At 36.0% G+C, this 20,935-nt stretch overlaps 1 protein-coding gene across 6 annotated transcripts in view; it reads left to right on the top strand.

Moving 5' to 3' along the window:
- The window catches only part of MTUS1 (microtubule associated scaffold protein 1), a 111,296-nt gene that overhangs the window by 37,687 nt on the left and 52,674 nt on the right, over positions 1-20,935 (top strand). For all 6 annotated transcript variants that reach the window (XM_031588647.2, XM_090139375.1, XM_031588646.2 and 3 more), the window contains 4 exons: positions 6,310-6,492; positions 10,725-10,856; positions 12,881-12,982; positions 14,244-14,291. In XM_031588647.2, coding sequence (XP_031444507.2) covers positions 6,310-6,492; positions 10,725-10,856; positions 12,881-12,982; positions 14,244-14,291 — 465 coding nt within the window. The remainder of the gene's footprint in view (positions 1-6,309; positions 6,493-10,724; positions 10,857-12,880; positions 12,983-14,243; positions 14,292-20,935) is intronic.

Below are 20,935 nucleotides of genomic sequence, written 5' to 3' on the forward strand. Positions count from 1 at the left end.
ATATCTGTCTTTGGAAGTGTGGGAAGGAGGAAATTAATACATGGGTTTCTGTGAGGGTAGATGTGTCCATATATGACACAGCTTGCTTCAGTCTGTCCTCAGTGTTGTCCAGACAGAACCTGCTAACAAAGAGGAACTTGGAGAATGCTCCCTACTGGAAGGACACTGCTTCCAGATGTCCATAGAAAAAGACCTCAAGTTTGCCTCAAGTAGGTTCATAAATGACTTGACTTGCCTTGTGATTTTGACTAACTGAGCAGGTGACTCCTCTAAGCTGTTCTACTTGTTCCTTTTCTTTGAGCTTGCTTTTCTACAAGCTGTATCTGGGAAGGGAGGTACGTGGTCTTCAAGAGAAATGTTGTCTGTTAATGAGATAGAGATACAGCCCTTCAGGTACAGAAGGGTTGAATTACATTTTGAAGCCAGAAAAGATCCATAAAATGATCTAGTATGAATTAGATAAAATGAATTTGCTTTTAGTTCTGGCTGCATACGCTAGTAGAAAATCTTGCTATAATTTTTGCCCCTATTTTCTTTTCTCTAATTTTCTTAACAAGGAGCAGTCTTGTCATGCAATAGTTATTAATGTTTTGTAAGCATTATGTATGTATGCTTTAGCATTTAGAAAACAAAGTTTTATAAGTCAAATGGGTTATGAGAAATGAGTAGAAGCTGCAAGTTATTTTGACTGTGAAGTAATATGGGATCTTTTACAGTGAATAACTAAGAATATCAAGTCAGAGATAAATCTATCAACTTGCTTCTAAAAGGTGGTGTTTTGAGTTTTTTGGAGACAGAGGAAGAAACGCAGGAGGTGATGGTGGTGGCCGGGTTTGTGTGTAAACTTAAATGGTATTTATTCCAAAGACTAGAGTATTTCCAGTATGATGTTGAGCGTGTTATGAATCTGTTAACTTCCAGCCTCTTTCCGATGGCACTAATGGCATCCCTACGGACTTCAGTTTCCATATAAGTTCCCAGACTTTTTACACGTAACTTGTTACTAGCTATATTGGGATTTCAGTTAAGTATATCTGAAGTAAGAAGCACAGTCATACCTGAAGAGACTGATACTACCAGTTCACATGTGAATGCTGTCAGAAATGTGTTTAGATGCTGTAAATATATTCTCCTTTAGGAGTGATGTGCCCACAAGTTCCCTGCAGGGGAATTTCTTTGCACCTAGTCATTTGCTTGCAAGGACGTGCTGAGAATCTTCAAATAACTTTTCACCTTTACTGGTTAGTTTTGAATTCTCCTTGGGTGGGGTACAGGAGGAGAAACAGAAATCCTTGTCTTACTGAGCAAAAAAAAAAAAAAAAAGTATATTTTGCTGCAGTGAGGTTTCTTTTCCTGCAAAGTGTGGAGTACATAATCCCTATATAATAAAGAAAACTTAAAATATGTAGTGATAACATGGATATAAAAGGTGTAAACTATCAACAAATTCTTAGTGAGCAACATGAAAGGGGCATGTGATCCAGGGAGCCAGAAAATGGTAACAAATGTAATTGGGTGTAGTTGGTGGTTTTCTTTTGCCTCAGCTTTCTTCATATTATATTACTGTGACTCTTCCCTGTGCCCACTAGTACTAAATAGATGAAACTTTCTCATAGCTGTGTTAAAGCTACTAGTTGGGACTTCTTATTTAAAACAGGACGCAAACAATGTATAACAGTTGGAATGGGCAAGTCTTACCACCGTAGCAGTTGCACCTGGAAGATGGTATAAAATGTGCTGCTGTTTGAAGACTGGGTTTGCTTTTGGTTGTAGGACATAACCAAGCAGCCGTAAAGATGTGGTTATTCATGGGTCTTTTCCAGTTCAGTCTACAAAAGCAAAACATAAAATTGAGGCAGATAGCTGGATGGCAAACAGTACTGAAATTGCAAAATGGTTGAGAGAATGAAAAGAGTTGGTTGCGTCAACAGTTAGCAATAACAAAGTGCATTATAGCACTGATGATCTTTTTTCCAGTTTTACTCTGAGTATATTGGTCTGCAAAGGGAGGAACATGTGAATATCTACCCAGATGATTGCTAGCAGTCCTGTTGTGTTTGGGGCACAGAAGTGCTGCTGGTTCATTGATATCTGTGCCAAAGAGGAACACATTCCTAATGATAACAGGTGAATAGAGTAATGTTGTGGGAACCTATATGAGACAGAATTAAATCTTGCTTTCTATCTAAACTATTCTATGATCAGTTGTTGTCCCCTAAGCAAATCTCTCTAATGTAAATATCTGAAGTCTCATCAGTAATCTCACATTTGCTATCTTAGCCTGTGTTTATATTTAGCAGCTACAATATTACTAGAAAAATAAATAACACCTTTCTTTGGCAGTTTTGGTAGTAGTTTGAGGCTTTTAAAGGCAGAGATGGTACTACAAATACTCCTTATTCCTCAAAGGAGCTCTGAGTTGTGTGTAATGTCACAACTTACATTGCTGAACAGCTGATGAAGCTTGTAGCCATTAGAAATTTATTAGTACTTTTGCTACTGTGCAGCATTCAAAGCAATAACCAGCAGCACTCAGATCTCTGGAAAAGAGTAATGTGCTGGAAACAGTAGCAAAGCTGAGTTTGTCTTTGCATGATTTACTTACTACTTTCAGCAGACACCAAAGTGTTCTTTTGAACGTTTCAGTCTCCTTGCTTTACAAAAAACTTGTTCTGTACAGATTTGGCTTTTTTTGTTGTGCATAAAGTTATTTTTACAAGTTAAAACACTTAGCACACTCTGGAAGTTTACGCTTGTAGAAGGAAAGTCAGAAAGGAATAAGAAGTCTAAAGTTTAATGTGCTCAGGAAACATGATGATGAAAGCCCCAGACCAGCGATCGTTACAGTGAAAAAAACAAAAGCAACAGCAAAAAGAAAGATTTTTCAAAGACCTGGTGTGCACTTAAGTCTGCCCTAAGTTTCTGTTTAGGAAAGGTTTCTGATCTTTAATTTCCAAGTGTTGTATAGCTCCACTTGCTCTATGCTCAGTTCTAGATGTGAAATGTGTTGATAGGGTTTGGAACTTTGGATTCTGAATCTCCAAACTGATGAATACATGTTTAACCTTCAAATCTGCCTGTTGACAGTGATGTTTCAAGTTAGCCACTACTGGCATATGATTATTTTCCTAACAGGAGTTGTTTTTGGCTCCAGCCTTGACTTACTCTGAACAATAACCCACCTATGTGGGATTCACGTGAGGGGATGCTTATTTGAGTGAAGGACATGAAATCAGAACTACTTGAAAAATGATCCATGTTCCTTGCTTATTTCCATACGAATACTAGAGATACTTTAACATCCTTGCTGTAACACAGTTGTTGTGTATAGATTTTTTTTTTTCTGAAGAACTGCCAGCTTTTTACTTCACTGTGGAGGAATGTGATATTTCTACTTCAATGACTAGATCAAATAACTGATGAAAGCCAGCTACTTTGATGCTATTGCTTGTTGTCGTTATAATAATAGATCACTAAATATCGTGCTTGTTTGCACGTTTTCAGTACTTTTGTTTGTATACCATATATTCCCATCTCCATCTTCAAAACCTTTTCTTTTAATTTTGGTTAGGGAATGGTACTTTTAAAAGTACTTTGTAGAATCATTGTTATTTCTTGAAATAACACCAAGAGTTAATGATCTTAATAATCTTGTCATGACTAAAATTCTTCAAGGAAGGCTCTCGAAATGTTATTTGTACATTGTAATTATTTTAATGGAAGCCTTAGAGGGAAAGCACCAAGCAGCAGAACTAAGTAAAAAACAAAAATTATCTGTTTTACTCTGCTCTGAAACTTGATGTCCTGTAGCCCACTGAAAGAGCTTTTTTTTTTCACTGCTGATTTACTGAACTGCTTCATTCCAGTTTCAGTGAAGAAACCAAGCTGGTTGGAAATTACATTTGTGTATTTTCACATGCTTGCCTCCATCCTTCTTGAGTGAAAATGACCAAAGAAAACAGGATTTCTTTCCTGTGTCTTTTGAAGTGGATGAACTTGGAACCTGGCACAATAGCAAACAACAGCAATATTTGTTCCAAAATCTGCCTTTTGAAATGTAAACTTTAACATATGAAGTCATACGAACTTAACCTGCGGTGTTTGTACAGCAGCCTTTTGTTTTGTTTTAGAATATGTAGTGATTAGGAAGGATTGGTTGTGTAGTTTAATTTTTACCTTGTTTTGCTGAGAAGCCATTTAGAAAAGGAATTTTTGACTGGCATGGATTAATTAGTTTTCTGGTATGTTGATCCATTAATGAAATAAGCTTGTTTACGTGTAAAGTTTTAGAAAGTTAGTTTAGAATAAATTTGTTCTTTGAAATCCAGAATCAGTGCCAATTATTCATTTATCTGTTTTATCAGACAAGTGAGTTTAAAGGTTTTTGCCTTGAGCACCTGTTTGAAGTGACTTCTGTGAATGGGGCTCAGCTTATGGTTCACAGTGTTCTCATAGCACAAAATAGGCTGGATGCTCTTTGAACTGAATATATCCAGATGTCCGTTGCAATAAAATAAAAGGAATTCCAGAATATGGCTGATAATTTTGTCTCTGATTTAATACCAGGCTAGATTAAAACCATATGTAGCATCACAGTGCTGCATAGCAGTGCAGTAGAAGTGCAGATCTTAAAGGAGGTCTGACATTTAAGCATGTTTAATGACCAAGGAAAGCTCATGTGTCATATTTAGTGACTGGAATCAAATCATATCTGAATGCATCTTTAGTATATATTGTAGGCAGGGTTTCTCTATTATTACTGAACTGATTGAAACTGCAGGAAGTAGCGTGGATCTATCTTCCTTTACTCACACTCTTCAGATTTTTGTGTACTTGATAGAGGATTTGAGGCATGTTATTTAAACCTCTTGCACCACCTACTGTTGAAATGCAAACATGTTTCTGTTGCCTAAATCTTCATGTAATTCCTTAATGTCATGCTTTCTTGGACTTGGTTCAGATTGTTGGTTACTTGATCATTGGTATTCAGGAAGGGGGATTCTGCTGCAAAACTGATGTTGACTAAGGTGGAATTATTAGCTGTTTTTCTTATATTTCAATTCTCTCTTGCATAGCTTCAGCATGACAGAAAAATAACTATTGGCAAGAATAAAAGGAAGGGTTATTATATTCAAATATAAAAACGAATCAAAGTAAAATTCATCTATTTCTGAGCAAGATAAACTTGGACTATGAGACTTTAAAAAGGCAATGAAGTCAGGAATTAAGATAATTTGTATACTTGAAAATACCCATATATATCTTCCTTCTTTCTATTTGTTTTGATTTCTCTACAAAAATAATGAGATCTTTTCCATCATTATTTGGAGATCTATATAAAGAAAGATCTTGACATCTAAATTTTACTTCAGAGCTGATATTAGTCAGCTCAGTATGTGCAAGACAAGTCTGTGTATACATAACTTTTCCTAGACTGTTGTATTTTTGGTCTAGATGCACACTTTTGAAGAATAAACAGAAAGTTAATTAACTACTCTGAAATGTTCTTATTAACAAAGCAACCACATTTTTAGCAGTATGAGAGGAAGCTGCTGTCTGAAGATGGCACACTTCCCATTTCTAAATAGCTTCATTAACCTAGCTATTGGGCATTTATATTCAGTGAGCTCAAATTAGGGTAGTAGTTAATACAAAAATGTGTTTGCACTAGCTGACCATTGAACTTGGTTCCAAGATGTACTGTTTAACTAGTTTTGTAGAACCAGTCAGTTTTAAGGCATGAGCACAATTTAATTCTTTTGTGTTGTTTGTCCTCGAAAGCAGACTATCTTACATAGTATTCTGTGAAATGGGGAAAAAAAAAAGCCAAAAACAGTATGTGTTTGGGGCTGGGAAGAAACAAAAGAATCTGTCTTAGGTCATCTTGAGGCAAGGGTAGTATTTTCATGGGATTGCCAGCACAGCTAACCATAATACACGGAGGTGGAATGCAAGTAGTAAGTTTTTATGTGCATGCAAATGTCTGCCTTGAAAGCCAGTCTTATTAAGACCAGTTCTTGATGTAAGTCTCAGGTCAGTATGAAGGTAAAATGAGGATTTTTAGGTACTCAGAACTGTTTTGCTGTATTTACAGCATTTGTGGCAAGGGAGGAGCTTAAAAACTAAGTATGTTTATTTTATTTACCATGTAAGTATGAGATAATTGCCTTTATATATATATATTTCTAATATGTGTAAATATTTCTGTTTGTAGGCATACGTGTAGAAGAAGTAATTGTTTAAGTTTTCTTCTAACTTTGTTCTTTTTACTTCTCACCTCCCTTTATCCTTCCCTCTGTGATTTGACAGGTCTAGGATCTTTGCCGAGAGACAAGTATGCTTCTGTGAAAAATTCTTCAGCTTCCCGGGCTAGTTCTGGTAAACTACTCTCCAAATCCAAAGTGCCTGTCAAAAGATCAGTGCTGGAGAGAACACCTAGTATCTCATCACTCAGCAGCACTCAGAGTGAGAGGAGTCTTTTCAGTAGTAATTGTAAGTAATTTAAACTCATATCTGGCAACATCTGTTTAGAAAAGTCCCCTTTAAAGGAATCCTGCATGAATTCTCATCTTACTTCTTACTAGTTTTAGATCTTACTCTTTGCCTTTTAGCTAAAGACATTCCTTCTGCAAACATACCATGTGAAGGAACTTCGAGCTTTGGATTTTGATTTGTTGAACAGAAATTTCAGTATGGCTCCTCTTTTGTCAAGAAACATGATGAAAGCAATGGGTGTTCTTGAGTAGAAATTGATAAGTTTAATAAGAAATTAGTATGAACTCTGAATTTCTTGCCACAATATTTGAAATAGCATGTTTGTTTTTCTTATACTAAAAGCTTGTGTTGAACTAGATCATGTCAGCTTTTAGTGTTCAGGGGCAAAATGTGAAGATGAGATCATGAGCAGATAGGCAAAAGTGCTTTTAGCAGGTGCAACATTGAATGTAATTTATCATTTCTGTTATAACTGTAAGCACTGCTGCATGACCTGAAGCAAGTCCATCCTGGTCAAAATTGAGGAGAAAAATGTCAGAATTAACTTAAATTAGAAGCTCTACCCAGCATTTGAACCAGTTGTCGTGGTAGTTATAGGGGTAAAAATGTGAAGAAATTAACACTCAGCTAACTCTGTCAGATATATCAGTGTTTCCAGCTGTGCATATTCAGATGAGTACATTCAAATGTGCTGCTACAATTGCATTGTTTATTTCATCAGCGAGACTAGGCAAAGGCATTTGCTTTGTGCCAGCCTTCTTTTGAAATCTGCCTTCGATGGACTGGAAGAAAAAAAAAGAAAGGCAAAACAAAAAAACCAACAACAAACAACTATGTTTTAACATACAGCTTCACTTTTTATATGCACATGCATGCATATATAATAGCTAAATTTTCTCTTGTTCTTTTTTATTTCCTGTAGTGACTTCATTAAAAATGAAAAACTAGCATATTCCTCAAAGGAATAAGAGTATGCGTAATAAAATATGCACTGCGTGTTTCTCTGTAATCAGGCTGGTTCTGTTGCCCTGACAGCCATGTTGACTTTTGCTGTTCAGTTTTAGAACTGTATCTGGAATTCCCAAGCAGCTTTGTCCTCTCTTCCTTTTACTCCACATGTAACAAAGGAGAGGGTCATTGCTTCATAACAAAGAAATGTATGCAGATTAAGTATCCAAATGAGGACTCCTTATTTAGAATGATTTGCTAGCTGCTTTAATCTGTTTTGTCCACTGGCTCAAAGCTTACAGTTTTTTCCACTCCGATTCACAAAGAGCAAGCAAGAGGAAAATGAGAGGTTGAACATGGCTGCAGTCTGGCTTTGACTTCAAGCTTGTTCTGATCCTTTTTAAATGACTATACCAGGAGGACTCCGCAGTTGCACAGAAACTAATTTTTCTCCTGATATTTTCATCAATTCTACACTAACACCACCAACTGATTCAGGAAGCCACTGTGATATTACCTTATTGACACTGCTGATAGTGGGATCTTACAGCTTTTGTATTATTCCTTTGTTAACCTCGTTTACTGGGAAAAGAAGTAGGTTGTATTTCTTTTTATTTCTTCTTTAAAGCTCATAACTTGATTGTGGTGAATGTATGAAATGTTTTGATTTGCTGATTTTTCAGTGAGGTGATTTTCATTGGTTAAAATTGCTAAACTTCTTAAGAATTATTTCAGTCTGATAATCTGTTTTCATGTATAATGAATGTTCAGTGCTATTCCTTTTTTCTCCTTGTCTTTCAGTTAGTCCTCTATGCAGTAATGTCAGGAAAAAGTCTTTATTTTAAGAGCTTTTATTAGATTTGTGTGTCCTGACAAAATCAGGAATATAGTCTTGTGCTGTGAATGTCAGGAAATCTATAATGAACTACTGTCATCTTCTCAATTGCATTAAATTTACGAAGTCATTTTGCTTTTTTTGTTTAAGGATTTCATCTTGTGGGGAAAAAAACTTACAAAACAAAGTGTCCCTCCTGCTGTGTCAGCTCAGCCCTTTGTTACGAGATATTGTTGGACTGATCATTTCAGCAGCATTACTCTTCTGTCTAATGATCATTTGATTTTTATAATTCTTTTCTCTAGAGAGACTCTTGCTATCTGAGAAATGTGGAGATTATGAAATTTGAAATGCTATTGATATTAAAAACATACTTTGCATGCATGTCAGTTTGAGCATCAAAAACATGAATAAAACTTCTACAATTTCAGTCTTGAGCTGAAAATACTAAGATTGAACATACTGAAATATTTAAACTCTCAGGTTAAGAGAAGAAACTTAACTTGCATTAAAATAATTGCGTATAAAGAAGTTGTGTTTTAGAGGTTAAAAGTTCTAGCAATTTACCTTGAGATACATTTCTGTATGGTCAATACTTGACTGAAAAAAGAGCACTTATCGAGTTGTGTTGAAATGTTTAGCTCTTACAATTGATGAGACTGTTTTAAAACTTGTTATCTCATCAAGACTGCAGCATCTACTCATAGAAAAAGGCAAGTCCAGTTGTCTGACTCCACAGCTTCTAATGTAGTGAACGGTGCCTCACTGATTCTGCACCAGGAGTGCTCTTATCCCCAAAGTGTTCCTTCCATGGTGTGCTTGTGAATTATTGGAAAGTAGCACAGCAGTTTATGGGCAGGCAGTAGCTGGCTGCAGTGAACTTTGAGCTGAAGTTCTTAATTTAGTAGCTCCCAGAAAAAAATGGACTGCTTCAGAGTTCATACTTCATTAGAACAAGTTAACTTAAATCATCTGCTGTTGGACAGGGTCAGATTCTATCAACTGCAGAGTTGATGTATTATGTAAATTGTTTCTCATGTGTAAATTTCTGTTGCAGATGTTTAGTTTTTGTACTTTAAGAGGAAATCTATCTCCTTTATTTTAAAAACAAACAAAAAAAATAGAAAACTTTTGTCACATGTACCAGAAACGAAAGAAAAAGGAGTTCTGTTCTTTCTTCCTGTTTAAATATTGGACTGATTTGTGGTCAAGAAGCATTTTCCGAAGGAGTTAACTTTTGGATGAATGATGCTAGTGTATTTAAATTGACATGAAAATAATCTTAAGACTGCATTCGATTTTGATAAATAGTATTAGATGTGTACTTCTTGTTACTTTAAAATCAGCCTCATAAAACACTCACTAATCTGAGGCAAACTTGATATTTTATGAGTCACCGTTTATTAATCTCTCTTCCCAATGCTTCCCCTAATGAGTAGTTGAAGAAAAAAAAAAAAATGAACAGCATGGTACCTATACCAGAGTGATTTAGTTTTTGCTTATGCTCTGGTAAGTGTGATGTCAACTTCTTACTCTTAATGTGTCAGAATGCTGACTATCACCATAACTTTTTGCTGTTTGAGCTGAAGTATTTTCAATCAGTATTTACTTCAGAAATCTTTTCATATTTTTTGCTGCAGAACTAAGACAAGACATTGTCTCTCCCCACATTACAATTTTCTTTCTACAGCTAAAACTTTCTGTTGTGGCACTAAACCAAACCTCTCTGAAGACCCACTGAAATGGAGATAAATATCTTATGCAGCAACTGCTTTGTTGGAAATCTAATTTTTTTACGTGAGACAGAAAATGTCCTTTTCTTAAATTGAGTATCTGCTCTTTTTTTCTGTTTTGTTTTGTTTTTTTCCCTGTATGGCTTCAGCTCTCCTCTGATGAGAGAAGTATGTGTTGGATGGTCAACATCTAAAGACTTTTGCCATTGAGGAAATAACTTTTATGAATGCGTACTGCAGAAACTTTGCTTAAAACTTGTTTGGCAGCATGTATCTCTCTATTCAAATGAGAAGGAAAAGGGAAAGATGCTGCTTGAGGTAGTTCTCTTTTTTTTTTATTTTGTTAAAAAACAAATGCACAAACCAGTGAGTTCAGTGGCCAGGATGACTTCAGACTGATCTTTCTTGGTTTAGTCAAACTGAAATGTCTTTGTATGACATGTTTGTATGACATTGTTATCAGTATTCTCTTGCACATACCCACCTCCTGTGCAAGGTTCAAAGCTGTACGTCCAGTGTGTTTGCAACATCCAGGGACTAATCTGTTAGTTAATCAGTCTGTACAGAAAATAACAAAAGTTCATAATATTTTTATTCCAACTTTTATTTCTTCTAACTTGAATAATGAAATGGGTTTATTTTAGGATTTAATTTTCTCCAAGCTAGGAGAAACCAAAATGATTGACCAAATTCTCCATCATTCTCTCTTGTAGCTACAAATGCCACAGTCATCATCAAGAATGGAGAATGGCCTTCAAAAGCCTGCCAGAATGGAACTTCTGGATCTGTCTCTTTGAAAGCAGTACCAAGACCTAGATTACTCTCATTGAAAGCAACTCCAAAAGGTATCTGAATCTGTAGCTATGGTGAAACTATAGCTACTGCTGTTGCAGCGCCTTACCTTTTGCACATGGCTGCCACCTGAAGTAATGTATATTTAGCAGTAGCGTACTGCAAGAAAGTAGAATCACATCAGTGCTTCAAGTTTCGTAAGATTTCATAAGAAAGCTAAAACATTATTTGAATTGTTGTGATTGATTGGTTATTTCAGGCAAATGAGGAGGCAGTCTGTGCTGTGATGTGGACTTGCAAGAGCAGTATGGCTGAGAATGGTACTGGGACTAAATGTATTATGTTGTGGGCATCATTATTCAAGTTTTACATTATTCTAGTGTCCTTCTTTTTTGTCACGAAGCTCAGGCACAGACTCTGTAGCTGCTGCTGATCTGTAGGATAGATCTACTTTGAATTTATCCTTTGGATATGGTTGTGCTTTTCCTCATGCAGACTTGAAATTACATTTGCCCCTACCAGGACCTTACAGAATGGATGTAACTCTTTGAATGAGATGTTACTAGATGAAGCCTCTTCTTGAATGAATGGCATTGTCTTATCGTTCAAAGGAAAGAACTGCACTAACAGCTTACCTCTCCATGCTTCTTTTTCTTGATATTCTCTTAGATGACTAAGAGGAAGCAGAGATCTGCTTTGTTTTTAATGGAGATAGATAACTGTGCTTCATCCTTTGGTGATAAAGGAAATTTAGTTAAAATGCTTTTTCTGACTTTACATTAGTGTTTTGGTTCCTGTTTCTGTTTGAGCCAGGACTTCTCTATAAGCCATCAGTGCTATTCCACTCAAGCCACAAACAGCAGCTGACAACTCATTCTCTGACTAAAATTAAAGGCATAATGGGAGCAGATAAATAAGCTTGTGCTCTTTGTCCTGTAAATCCTAGTTATAATCAGCTTGCTTCTGACCATCTTTGTGGTGAACTGGTTATTGTAATTGGATAAACCTAATTAAATACAATGCTTCTGCTTTAGGCTTAAGTTTTAAGCCCGCCAAATGTCATGCTATAATGACATGCTTTAAAATAGTAAACAGTGATAAGAGGCAGACATTGCCAGAAACTGTAAATCACTGAAACAAACAAAAATTATGTGACTGCCTGACAAGTCGATGCTTTTTTTTTTGTCAGGCCAAGGATATACAGTGCAGTTATTCATTGTTCAATAACTTCAGTGATTTGGGGGCTGGAAGTGTGCCTTCAGCACCTCCAGGAGCATTAAGGCCAGAATTTGGTGTTCTCTCTCCTTGGTATTTGTGAAGCTCCGTTTGGGCTGTTCTGTTATGGGGTCTGCCCATCTCAAGAAGGTTATTTGGAAACAACAGACTTGGGAAGATAGTGTTGGAGCACAACTTGTGATGAGAGGTTGAGGGAGTGAGGCTTGCTTAGTCAGGTGAAAGGAAGAGTGAGGGGAGGTATTGTAACAATCTGCAATTACTTGAACAAAGATGATTACACTAAACTCAGTAGTACCAGATAATGTAGCAATAATCACAAATTATGGAGTGGGAGACCCAACGTTTTGGGAAGAATTATGAGGAAAAGTGGTACAGGACCATATCGTCCAGTAGAGCCATAGGATCTCCATTCCTGGAAGTTTTCAGGACTCAGCCGGTCATGGCTGACTAAGTTCATCTTGGTGGTGTCTGTGCTCTAATGGGAGGCTGATGAGTTGGCTTCTGGAGGTCCCTTTCAGCCAACTTTCCTGTAGCTGTTTTGTTTGCTTAAGTGCTTAAGTGACTTAAGTAATACTATCTTAGTGTTGAGGCGAAGTCTTTCCTTACTTTTTCTTCTCCTAATAAGCTTTATTAAAATTATATTTTATTGCTTCAGTAGTAGGTTCTGGTAAAAACAAAGTTGAGTTTAAATGTAGCCTTAAATTTTCTAGAGAATGCCTCTTTTTATATTTATTTGAGTAGACTCATGCATCTGGTACAGTAAATATGTGATGTTAGACATGTCTTTATTTGCTGACGTAACTGTACTTTTAAACCTGATTTAAGTCTCTTCTTCTTCTAGGAGCCAAGGCCAGGTGTGCTTCCCTGAACCAATGCACACCAAAATCAACACCATTGCACTCAGCAAGGAAAGTCAGTGAGGCTAGAGGCAATCAGTTATTGGGTAAAGTTATATTTTCAATTACATTCTTGTGTCTATCCATCTTGAGAAAGAGAAGCTATGCTCTATAACTTGGGCAATTGAGATGGTCAGTCCTTTCTTTCAATGTGTAGTTCATGGTATTGGAGATTGGCTCTACAAGATATTCTGTATGTATTTGTTTATCTGGAGGTAAAAGTGACTGTATTTCAAGTACACTGCCTGCTTTAAACTTGTATCCTGTAAGGACTTGAAGCACTTGGTAACATCAAGTTGAATTATGTTCTGTAGCCTGCTTATAAGATCATATACTTACAAGATAAGACTCAAACTGACATTCCCAAGTTTCTCTGTTTAATTTCAGCAGTATTCTTGTGAGATCTTGCTGACCAGCTTTGACAGTTTAGAGTAGTATGTACTTAACTTTGCATTTCGGTATCAGATATTTGCTTTATCTTCAGTATTTAATTGTAATTACTTATTTCTTAAGTCAAATTGGATCAAAGAATATATCTGACTCCTTTGACAAATTAAGTAATAAAAAAAATTCACTTTGGGTGCAAATATGCTCTCACAGGATTCAGGTTGAGGGAAATAAGTACAGTTGTGATACAAATCACATTGACATGCCTACTATGGGGAAGAAGAAAGCTGAATGTGATAGGTATTCTAAAAAGACCTTCTGTAAACTTCTGCTTGTAACTTTTATGCTTAAACCTAGCAAAAAGTGTTTTCCTTAAATTGATATCCTTCAAAATAATGAGGTTCTTAGTTCGTTTTTCACTTAACACTAAAACAATGCAGTAATGGTAGATTAACCTTCTCACTGTTTTTATTTATATTTAACTTGATTAGGTAGCACATTTTGTACCTGCTTTATGTAAATAAACTAACTGGAGTATATAGCTGGAAAAAAATTGATGCTTTATTTGATAAGATATGATTAGTACAGGTAGTTACTTATTGTTGCCTTTTTTTATTCCATTATCTGTTCATTTTGTTCTTTCGTTTAAGATAATAGAATAAACAAACAGTGATACCTGGCTTAAGTGAAGTGTGATAATCAAAGTAGAAAAAATGTTTGACATGATAGGAATTCATTTTCCAAATAATTTAACTTTTTATCATGTCAAGTCTTTCTGTCAAACATGCAATCAGTCATCACAAGGATGACACTAAAACTACCTAGATCGTGAGGAAGTTATATAGAAAGAGATTCAAAAGTGCAACTCTCTCCTTTTACTGACTTGAAGCATAATTCTGCTTTCTATTCTGAATATCATAGGTACTCCTGGAAAAAACAGACATCAAAGTTTGTCGGCTTCTGGTCCTGGTGAGTTCTCTGAAAGTATTTTTACATACTCTGAAGTGGAACTTTAATTTGATTTACACATTATATTAGTATATTATTTCTTTTCTTGGAAGAATAGTTTTGCAACAAATTCTATGAACCATCACAGATTCTGATTTCAACTGATAGAAGGTGAAGTCTTGTTTTGTCTACTTAATGTTTTCTGTTTACCCAGTTTTTAGAATATGCAGTCTGTTCTGTCATTCTGTTTCCAGTGAAGCATAAGAAGGTTTAACACTAACAACAGGAGGGGAAAAAATGTGGTAATGAAACTTAGATGTAGATTTTGTTGTTTAGCCACGCTGAGGTAAGTAATGATTAAAACTCATGTGTTGTGGCTTTAACATAAATAGTCATGCAGAATAACAGGTTTTTCTGGAAGGTTCATGGTAGCTACCCTGTTGGTCTCAGCTGCCTGTGTTTCTGTCACTGCAGACTACACTTGAAGATGAAATTATGCAAACTTGTTAGTGCATGTGTCTGCTTGGATGGCAAGGGAGGAGTGGCAACTGATTAAGTGGCAGATGGTGTTCCAAAATCTGGTGGAGTTCAAGGACTTGATCTTGTATTTGTTTTCAGTGGTTATGCCCGTCAGGGCACCTAGTGCTAGTTTCTCTCTGCCGGGAGAGAGAGAGGCCTTCAGATTTCTATTCACAGAAATTTCTAGGTCTTTTTCAAGAGAATATGCAGTCAAAATAGTTTCCTGAGCATCAGTGAGTTATTGCTGAATTAAAAGCTGCTGAAATTACTGAAAACCGCTTTTTGAAAGATAGTGAGGTTCACTGGGAAGCCCCGTGTCTCCTGAGCGAGTAGCAGATGTCTTTCTCAAAGAGGTGCTGTAACTAATCAGGTGTTATGAATTTGAATCTGGAGCTGCTGAGTGAAACTATTCTGACCTGTCACTTGGGTACTGTGATAGTATGTTTTTGACTAATGCATGAATGTGAATCTAATGTTTTGTCTCTTACCTTTTTTGTATGTCAAGTGTCTGACTAACAATCGTGACCGAGTGCTTTGCTTGAGATTTCTTATTATTACAAGTCAGTTCTTTCCTCATATAACAAGACAGAGTGTTTATTCTGTTTGTTACTCTACCTGATATTCGCCTGAAGTAACATTTTAGATACTGCCTGACAGTGCAATATCTAAACATGAGCTTGTGTATGTGGTCCTTTATACATAGAAGTGCAGAAGGTGATACTGCTAGGAGGAATATTTTGCTTAGTTAGGTTGAGGTAACTTGTGATAAGGGAGAAGCTGTGTTGTCTTTGGATTAGAAACTTAAATATGACTCTTTCTTACAACTGTCACAACGTTTTTTCTCTATTTTCTATGCAAAAAAACAGTTAGTGCTCTCACCCTTTTTGCAAGTTTAGTGTAATTTTTGTTGTGATCCATCTTTTCCAAGCTAATAGAGAATGTGACTACGTATCTTTGAAGTATTACTGGTGCATTAAGAATGTGACTGTAAAGTCCAAAACAGCCATAATGTTTAGTGATTTTTTTCAACAAATGTTCTTTAGCATCTTACTTCTGCCAGCTGAGTAGCTGCATTTTAGTGTTTGTCTTACAAAACCTGTTTTTTGTACTGAATCAGCTTCCAAAATTGGGTGATTAACTTGTTAGACTTACACGTTAATAGCTTTGTAACTTACGTAGAGCATTAGTATAATGTTCTATATATGTAAACAAACTTTCTGATAGAGAAGCAAGACTTTTTTTTCCATCTTCACAGTTGCAGATAGTTTTTAACTGAACAATAAAAATATTGTGTGCCTGTATGGATATTCAATGTACAACGTCTTAAACTTTAAGAAGAGACAAATGATCTTTTTTAAAATGAACTGAAGTAATGCCAGCTGGTACCATGTAGAATGGAGCCCAACATCTTTTTTTCTTCTTTTAGTTGCCTTGATATTACAATGCAGCCTTGTTCTAATGATTGTATTTAGTTAAAGCTTTTGTTCTCTTATTTCATGGTTAACTCGTTAGTTAACTCTACAGCTTTTAGCCTCATGCAATGACTGAGTTGAACCTCACTTCTATTTTTTGCACGTGCTCTGCCTGAAGAGTCAATCCTGTTATGTCATAAAGCAGGACTCTATAGGGGGGAAAATATTGATTACCTTATCAATGCATTAATTGTCAAGCTTCTGTTAATACTTTCTTAAGGCTGAAAAAATAGCAAGCATTTATACAGTATCATTTCTGTTCAGATTGTACGTGTTATTCATTTTCCATTCACTGAAAGAAGTTGCAAAATGCCAGGATACGCTTGAAAAACAAGATGCGGCGTGCTGCTAGCATGCCTGTAGACCTGGAGAGACTAGTGATTTGCTGCTGTTCTTTTTTTTTTTTTTTTTTCCCTAGTAAAATACAAGCATTTTTTTTCTCAACTCTGTTTCTCATGAGTGATCTTCCAGTGGACCAATAAATTTCTACACGTTCTGTGGCTTATCTTATAACGCTGGCTTTACTGCCAAGGGAAAATGAACTTCTTGGGCAAAATATGTTTTGTTACTTATTACCTTGCTAATTTTGAATCACAGTATACTTGTATGCTAAATGTAATATCTTAATGTAATTATGACAAAACTTTCTTTAAAATGCTTTCAGTTGGTGCTCTTTCCTTTGTTTCTCCAGGTCTCCCTATAGGAACAGTGATCTACCTCTAATACCTGGATAATATACTACAATGTACATAGGAAGGGAATATTTAAATCTCATCTGCATTCTTGACTGAAGTTTAGGTGTAATGGTGTAGTTATTTCTTTTTGCAAGTAAATGTTGTCTTTGGCAGTTCCAAAAGTAAAGCTGCTATTTTAGGAATGAAACGTGCAAATCTTTGCTGGGAACCTTTATCCTTTCTGTTCAGTGACTCTGAAAGGGACATATGGTATACTATGGATAATTTATGCTTATGGCACAGCACTGTTGTCAGGAAAGCTCAGGCAACTGTTGGATAATATCATTAAGTATTATCAGATAAGAATAGAGTGATCTATGTCATACTTATCTCTGTTACGATAGAGCATGTGTACTGGAACCAGTTACTAAAGAAGGCTGGAGAAGCAATGAAAAACAATTTTCATTCAGAAGCTGTACACACTGCATCAGGAAAGATGATGCTCTGTCCTCTTAGCCACCTAAGAGTTTAAAAGGCTTCTTGTTTTAATTAAATCATCTGTGAGAAATATAACACTGGGGAGGAAATGTCTTCAGTCAGGTGGCTAATTGCAAAAATGAATGATAGTGTTGGTATGATTTTAACAGTTCATGAAGACCTCTCTTGGAGCAGGCTCATAGAGGTGGCTGCTGCTGGCTTTTCACTGAAGCTCATACAATGGAATAGGATGCATTTGCTAACACAATACTGTAGTTCAAAGCAAAGTTTATGGGAAATACTTTCAGAGATTCAGTTTCTTTCATGCCCTGCTTAAGTCTGGAGGAAACAGGAGGTAAACATCTGTTTCTTTTTATCTGAGATATTCCTTGATAAAAAGGTTACCCTTAAAATACTTGCACTTCTGGTATCTAGAAAGCAAACGAAGCAAAAAAACCAAAAACAAAAAAACAAAAAACAAAACAAAAAAAAACCTTGCAAGTCTTAAAATACATCATGATACATGTATTTGTAAATACAAGCATAACCGTTCTTAATGTGTAAGTTTTCTTTTAAAAATTAGAGAAATTTAAACTGAGAGCTGATTGAGTATTATTATGAATGTCACATGCTTAGGTCTTCTGCAACTGCTTTGATTTAATTTACCATCAGTAGTTTTCAGTGTGGTAATGGAAGGTTACTCCACTGATGAGGGATGTCTGGTTGAGCAGCTTATTAGCTCTGTTTCTCCATTGTTTCTTCTTGGATCTGAAGGGCTTTCTTGGTATGCGGTGGGTTTTTGTTTTGTTTTTGTTTCTGTGTTTTCATTGTCTGGAGACAAACTTTTGAAATTTGTAAGAGAAACTGTGCAAGTAGAGTTGCATGTGTACTTAAAAAGACCTTGATGTGTTTGCAAACAGAAGCGTTCATAGTTAGTCATAGAGTAAGACTGGGGAGCTCAAGTGAGCTAAAAACATGATAGGAAAAACAGTGCTTTTGATGACGGTTCTAATTGTCGGTCATGAAACTGGTATGAACAAAACATGCAGAGGACAGTTTGTCTCACTAATTTGAGCACTTATTTTTGGCTATACCTTAGTGCTCACTTTCAGTGCACTTTCCCAGCTATATGATATGGATGCTACCAGGATTGTTGAGATCTCATTTTTCTTGAGTATCTATTTCTGCAAGTGCGAGGTTATTAAATGTGTAACAATCTTCAGTTCAGAAACATGTCATTCATATAAAAAATAAAATTCCAATGGTCTTAAAGTAAAACCCAAAAGCTTTGATAGATAATATTGTAGTTCTCTTTGACAACTTGTAACACACTGTATATCAGTAGTGTAAGTAATTGTATCCATTTAAGAAAAAAAAGTCTGTGTAGTCTGGCATTTTTGTAGAAAGCAAAACTTGATTTTGAACCAATTCAACTTTCCTTTCAGTGTCTCCTAATGCCCTACCCTGCTGGGCTTGAGAAATAAATTACCTTCAGAATAATTTGGGAAACACTTGAGAAAATTTCATAAACTCTATAGAGTTGAAACAGTTAACAATATTAGATTTTGGTATGTGTTTAATGATCACAGATAATATTTTACAGCTTGGAAATTGTAGGACTTTTTCTTCTTTATCTCTTGACACGTAAAGAAAAGATCGAGTTTAAACTTCATGGAGTTATTAGTACTGTGCATTGAATTTTTTGTTGCCTTTATAGCTGCAATAAAGAGACTGCTGTGGTCTTTTTTTTTTAAATGTTTTCCATCCGTGTGAACTATGAGGACTGTATGAATGACTTGATTAGCCTTAGAATGCTTACAAACTAATAATGTTTGTATAAACATAGAGTAAAATAGTCTAAGTAGTGTAGCTATTGCATGTGGACCAACAATAAAAACAGGTTCATTTTCTTACCTCTATAGAAGTGCAGAATTAAGTTATGGCTGTGAGAATTAATTTATTAAAGGCCTTTTGTAGCATAACCCAAATGGTGACCATGCTACAAGCCCTATTTCATCTGATAGCACTTTTAAGAAAGGACCCTTTCTCTTAATTAAAAGTTAGATATTTCAGTTATGTTTGTTATTATTTAATTCTAAAAATTCTGTGAGAAAATTGGTCTCTAGCTTAGCCATGTTCCAAACTCTTGATAATGCAGAGAAATTTTCTGACTTTCTGCTGTGGGAATGATTGTGTCTCTTTCATGAACACAGGGATGCAGGTTTCTCACAATTGTTGAAATACTTAATAGGACAGTCTCTGTATGAGCCTGAGTCTCTAGTACTGAAGTAACTGTTTTGGTTTTTTTCTGATGCATCTGAGTGGATCACTGAAACTTCATATTTTAAGGGATGTTGCTCTAGTAGGAGTGATATTTTTCACTGTAGCTTAGTTGCAGTTTTGCTTTGAAGAAGTGAAGCACAGACTTCGAGGAAGTCTAACATAAATACCATCTTAGGAGGGACATCTTGTACATGGGAAACAATTTGAAGATTTGTTAAGTTGGAAGTTAAAAATGAAATTATTCTTGTGATGTTTGTTGCCATTGTGTTTTCTTAAAAAGGGCGGATGATGTAAATGTCACCACTGTTGAAAGAAAGAGAAGCAACCTAGCCTAATTTCTCTATCTATTTGCTTGGAAATTCACTGCAGCATCACCTTCTGTTTGAAAAGCTGCTGAATTTATAATAGTTAAAAGTTTTGTACAAGAAGAAAACTAAACTATTTACTATTTCAGTCCCTGTTCTGTGACAGGAAAAGATTGGCTTTCTTCTTTAGGTTAGGCTTTGAGCTTAATGTCCTGGAACTACAAGCTGTGAAGCGTGCCACTGTGCATTGTTGCCTGCAGGAAGATGAGTTTTTTGAACTGGAGCAAAATGGTCAAATGGAACTGATGAGGGAGTGGTAACTTTCCAGAAAGAAAATGTAGGTCACGCATTAGTGTTTTACAGTCTAAGTGGTCTTTTGCTTCTCTGCTCCCTTTGCATAAGCAGTCAGCTCTCAATTCTTGAATTAAGGCATGCCAGTAATATCCATCTGCTCAGCACTGCCTGTGCTGTCTTGTGACACGGAGCCATTTGTCTTCTGCCTGGGCATCTCGAATGTAAAGGTCTGGCCTCTGATTTAGACTCATTTGCCATGAGACGCTCACCCTGCTCAGAGATTTTCTTAGTGGTGCAATAAGAAACAGAGGCAAGAGAAATGTGTCCAGATACTGGAGACTTGGACTTGCAAGGATGAATTTAGAGCCTGCAGATACCAGTGTCCTCTGCTTTTTTGTCACATTGCTAGCTTTCCCCAGGGAGTGGCAGATGCATTAAATCTGCCAGGATTAAAATAGATCTCTCCCCACCATCAATCTGGTTGTGTCATTAGGTATTAATGCATTTAGCAACCTGGAGTGAATTATGTGATTGTAACGGTACAGAGTCTTTTGTTTTGCCCAGGAAGGAAAGACAGCAGTGAAGCACTAGTAAATAAAATGACGTTTTTTTCTCCTCTGTCTGTGCTCTGTATCACTTGC

Source organism: Phasianus colchicus, chromosome 4, assembly GCF_987193195.1.
Source record: "Phasianus colchicus chromosome 4, bPhaCol1.hap1.1, whole genome shotgun sequence".
In the NCBI taxonomy this organism is placed as follows: domain Eukaryota; kingdom Metazoa; phylum Chordata; class Aves; order Galliformes; family Phasianidae; genus Phasianus; species Phasianus colchicus.